At 46.3% G+C, this 5624-nt stretch overlaps 1 protein-coding gene across 1 annotated transcript; it reads left to right on the plus strand.

The window, feature by feature from the left end:
* The first annotated feature begins 369 nt into the window (after positions 1 to 369).
* Positions 370 to 4513, plus strand: LOC139538269 (ATP-binding cassette sub-family C member 4-like). Its single transcript, XM_071340117.1, has 5 exons — positions 370 to 698; positions 822 to 852; positions 1061 to 1252; positions 3350 to 3499; positions 4505 to 4513. The coding sequence occupies exons 1-5, from the start codon at positions 370 to 372 to the stop codon at positions 4511 to 4513; spliced, it is 711 nt and encodes a 236-aa protein (XP_071196218.1).
* The last annotated feature ends 1111 nt before the right edge of the window (positions 4514 to 5624 follow it).

Here is a 5624-nt window from a genome sequence, read left to right on the forward strand (position 1 = left end):
TTATTTTAGTGTTCCCTTTATTTTTTTGAGCAGTGTATATACAACAGGCTATGAGCCTCTGCAGTACTGAGAGGAACATAGAGTACAGTGAGTGAGTCTCTCTTTATCCTGGTGTGGCAGACTTGAAGTGAGGTGCTGACTGGACCTGGCTGAGTGGGCCTGGCTGAGTGTGCCTGGCTGTGTGGGCCTGGCTGTGTGGGCCTGGCTGAGTGTGCCTGGCTGTGTGGGCCTGGCTGTGTGGGCCTGGCTGAGTGGGCCTGGCTGTTTGAGGCTGTGTGGGCCTGGCTGTGTGGGCCTGACTGAGTGGCCCTGGCTGTGTGGGCCTGGCTATGTGGGCCTGGCTATGTGGGCCTGGCTGTTTGAGGCTGTATGGGCCTGGCTATGTGGGCCTGGCTGTTTGAGGCTGTGTGGGCCTGGCTGTGTGGGCCTGGCTGTTTGAGGCTTTGTGGGCCTGGCAGTGTGGGCTTTGTGGGCCTGCTATTGTGGGCCTTGCTGTGTGGCCATGGCTGTGTGGGCTTTGTGGGCCTGCTATTGTGGGCCTGGCTGTGTGGGCATGGCTGTATGGGCCTGGCTGTGTGGGCCTGGCTGTTTGAGGCTGTATGGGCCTGGCTGTGTGGGCCTGGCTGGTTGAGGCTGTGTGGGCCTGGCTGTTTGAGGCTGTGTGGGCCTGGCTGGGTGGGCTTTGTGGGCCTGCTATTGTGGGCCTGGCTGTGTGGGCATGGCTTTGTGGGCTTTGTGGGCCTGCTATTGTGGGCCTGGCTGTGTGGGCATGGCTGTATGGGCCTGGCTGTGTGGGTCTGACCCTCATTGGGATGTTCCAGTGCAGAGTCAGACAGAGAGGTGGAGAACATGGTACAAACTAACTTACTGAAACGTCTATGTGTTGACTTACCTGGTTAAAGAATAGTTCAATAAATACAAAGATAAAACATTCAAATATTGCCATTCAAATAATATGTTAAATGTCACTCTAGTAGTTTCTAGTCATGCTAATGTATAGCTGACCTTGTTCATGGCCACAGAATAACACTGGTTCTGTAATAATGTTCTGACTGTCCAGATGACATCAGTGGAGAGGGTGCTGGAGTACACAGAACTGGAGAGTGAAGCACCCTGGGAGATGGACAAACACCCTCCGCCTGATTGGACCAAGCATGGCTTCATCACCTTCGACCGGGTCAACTTCTCCTACAGCACGGACAGTCCTGTGGTCCTGAAGAATATAATCGCGGTCTTCAGATCCAGAGAAAAGGTCCCAGCTAGCGATTTCCTGAAATGTGTCCCATTTTGATGACCGTACACACACGCACACGCACACTCACACTCACACTCACACACCAGTGTAATAGGTGTGGTGTTGTTCCTCTCTATGTGTCATTATTTTTCAAATCAATTATTTAGGGACACCTTATCGGGCCGCTGATTCCCGGGGAATAAACCCTTTGTGATTCATGGAATACAGATCATGTAATAAAGACTAGTCATTTGTTCTGATATACATTCTAGGAGACAGGACGGTGACAACTCTTTATTCACTATATGAGAGAGAGGAGAGGAGAGGAGAGGGAGTGGAAGAGAGAGAGAGAAGAAGAGAGGGAGTGGAAGAGAGAGAGGAGAGGAGAGGAGAGGAGAGGAGAGGAGAGGAGAGGAGAGGAGAGGAGAGGAGAGGAGAGGAGAGGAGAGGAGAGGAGAGGAGAGGAGAGGAGAGGAGAGGAGAGGAGAGGAGAGGAGAGGAGAGGAGAAGAGAGGGAGTGGAAGAGAGAGAGAAGAAGAGAGGGAGTGGAAGAGGGAGAGAGAGAAGTGGAAATGGTTGAGGGTGATTGAAACCCAGCGTTTAATGCAGGGGGTGTATTCTGCATGGCCACGGTTCGCCAGTGTGGTTGATTTCACAATGGATGGGTTGACAAGTGCAGAGGCCTGGGCTCTGACAGCACATGGGAGGGATCCTCACCCGATGCCGCAGGCCTGAACAGGCTTTGTGCATCCTGACAGTCCCCCTGAGACAACACTTTCACATGAAACCAATACCTATCTTTCTCCACACACACACACACACACACACACACACACACACACACACACACACACACACACACACACACACACACACACACACACACACACACACACACACACACACACACACACACACACACACACACACACACACACACACACACACACACACACACACACACACACAAACCCCTGAGGCCAGAGATACAGACTCAGAGAGACACATGATTCAGTACAGCAGGTACACACCAAAGGACTCAAGACCTTCACTAGTTGGCCTGACTCTTGACTTAATTTTCTTACATTTCTTCATATACAATTTCCATACTTGCATGTCCGTGTATCCACAAGGTGATTTCTAGATTGTATTTAGATAGCTTTTTATATTCTTTGTTTGAATGTTATATTTCTGATTAGTTAGAAGCTCATCTTTGGGAATCTGAATCCAAGCATATTGGTTATAGTGGGATGGGAATATGTGATTGATCAATGTGGAACATGGTTGATAATACCGACAGACAGACACTGAAATGCATTACGTTATGGTAGCATCTTCTACTATCATGTACATTTTAGCGGAAACTGTTTTAATATCATACGGCTTGTGGGACTGTCACGTTAACAACGGATACCTACCAGACAGGAAGGAACATCTCCACAAACATAATCTTTCTCTCTCTCATTCTGCTGGAAAAGTGAAAGGCAAAGGACATAGATGACTCAGTTTACAATGACACAATGGGAAGTGAAGTAAACCTTGAATGTAGCACTTTGTACAATGAAGTGGTAGGTCTTGGCTAAGATGTGTTGAATGGTGGTGTTCAAGTTCTGTAGTAGAGAAATTAGTTCAGAGTAAAACATGTTTGACTCTAGGTTGGCATCTTTGGGCAGACTGGCGCTGGTAAAATCTCCCTGAAACAACACTAATAAAATGCAAAACTAATTCTCTGTATGTTTGACTCTAGGTTGGCATCGTGGGGCGGACTGGCGCTGGTAAAATCTCCCTGAAACAACACTAATAAAATGCAACACTAATTCTCTGTATGTTTGACTCTAGGTTGGCATCGTGGGGCGGACTGGCGCTGGTAAAATCTCCCTGATACAACACTAATAAAATGCAACACTAATTCTCTGTATGTTTGACTCTAGGTTGGCATCGTGGGGCGGACTGGCGCTGGTAAAATCTCCCTGATACAACACTAATAAAATGCAACACTAATTCTCTGTATGTTTGACTCTAGGTTGGCATCGTGGTGCGGACTAGCGCTGGTAAAATCTCCCTGATACAACACTAATAAAATGCAACACTAATTCTCTGTATGTTTGACTCTAGGTTGGCATCGTGGTGCGGACTGGCAATGGTAAAAGCTCCCTGAGCTGTGCTCTATTCCGCCTGACTGAACCTGAGGGCAGGATATCCATCGATGACGTTCTCGCCTCAGAGATCGGCCTGCATACCCTGCCTCAGAGGATCATCCTTCCGGTATCTACATTGTTTGCTGCCTAGTGTAGTCTAGTTGCTAGGCAGCACTGTGTAGCACAGTTACTTCAGCATAGTCCTGTACATCCATTAGTGGTCCACTTACAGTACACATGATTATGTAAGCCTTAGAATCACTAAAGCTTGTTGAGTCATTATAAAGCACTGAGTAAAAGAGTTCAAGGTTGAATGTGGGAGTGCTAGGATGGTAAGGTGTATAGTGCTACTGACTTGTCTCCTAAGGTGACTTGACTGAGGTGGTCCCCGACGCATTCTATAAGGTTACATTATACAACGAAACAAGTTCTACGGGCCTTAGTTTTATCACACCGGGTCTACTGCCCAGTTATATGGTAAAGTGCCAGAAAGAAGAACATAGGCAAATTCCAGTTGGCCCAGAACAGAGCAGCACAGCTGGCACTTAAATGTACGCGGAGGGCTTATATCATAATAACATGCATGTCAATCTCTCCTGGCTCAAAGTAGAGGAGAGTTGGACTGCATCACTACTTGTCTTTGTGAGAGGTATTAACGTGTTGAAAGCACCGAACTGTCTGTTCAAACAGCTAACACGCAGCTCAGACACCCATACATACCCCACAAGACATGCCACCAGGGGTCTCTTCACAGTCCCCAAGTCCAGAACAGACTCTGGGAAACACACAGTACTACATAGAGCCATGACTACATATAAAGTAACTCATTCCACATCAGGTAACTCATGCAAACAGTAAAATCTGATTTAAAAAACAGATAAAACAACACCTCACGGTACAACGCGGACTGTAAAGAGAGACACACACACACACACACACATACACACACACACACACACACTAACACACACACTCTACACATTCACACACACACATTGTAATGTTGTGGTATTTTTTATTTTATATTGTAAATGTGTGATATTAGAGTAAACGTGTATTGTCTGATGTATTATGTTATTGATGATGTAGGTTGTGTTTTGATGTATCCGTTTTAACCCTGTTTGGACCCCAGGGAGAGTAGCTACTGCAGCAGCTAATGGGGATCCTAATAAACACTACAAATATGTCTTTAGCATTCCCCAGACATGTTGCACAGTCCCTGATTAGGTGGAGAAGTACAGTCGTCACTCAGGGGATTTTGGAAAGTGATGCAAACAGATGCCTTGAGACAGTTTAACTTTATTTTTGCTAGTTGAAAATGATATGGATTTAGGAAAATGCCGTCCCGCGGGTGAGTGTCGGTGCTCTGCGATGAGGGGAAAAGACTCCCATGGCCCAGCTCTGAGAGGAGAGGGGAGCAGAGTAGAGCAAATCCGCTCCCTTTCCCTTCAGTGACAGGAGATTAGCCCTCCACCCCCGAAACATCAGCAAAGCTGCTTAGGAGACTTCTCTCTTCTCCACCACCCCCATCCTCACAGTCCCCCTTATTGTCCTACCAACATCATTTAGTTCAAGTGTTGAACATTTCATACACTAAAGCCAAGATTTCCTCAAAGCAAGTTAATTATTAAATTAAAGGTTTTTGTTTATGATGACCTTGATGGGTTTTTGGTATCAATAGCTTACCAGATAAAGTTTCAATCCTGTATTAAAACTGTTTTTGTTTTTCTGAGTGATCTGGAAGAGATGTTTTCATTTTGGGCATTGCTCGTTCTGACAGGGGGACAGGCAGTTGTATCTCCCGACCCCTCCTGTCTCAGCCTCCAGTATTTATGCTGGAATAGTTTGGGTCGGGAGGCTAGGGTCAGTCTGTTATATCTGGAGTATTTCTCCTGTCTTATCCGGTGTCCTGTGTGAATTTAAGTATCTAATTCTCTCTCTCTCTCTTCTTCTACACCTGCATTGCCTGCTGTTTGGGGTTTTAGGCTGGGTTTCTGTACAGCACTTTGTGACATCAGCTGATGCAAGAAGGGCTTTATAAATACATTTGATTGATTGATTGATATCATGGGTAAAGCATCAAACAGGGCGGGATGGGATGGGGGGGGTATTAGATGACTTCTGTTCTAAACTCATAAGTGACGTGACTTAGCTCAGAGTAGCAGCACTCCTGTAAACATACAGAATAGAGATGATCTATGGGTAAAGATTCATGTCTTATTTTCCTCTGTAAAAATCATTGTTTAATTAAC

This window comes from Salvelinus alpinus, chromosome 14 (genome assembly GCF_045679555.1).
Source record: "Salvelinus alpinus chromosome 14, SLU_Salpinus.1, whole genome shotgun sequence".
In the NCBI taxonomy this organism is placed as follows: Eukaryota; Metazoa; Chordata; class Actinopteri; order Salmoniformes; family Salmonidae; genus Salvelinus; species Salvelinus alpinus.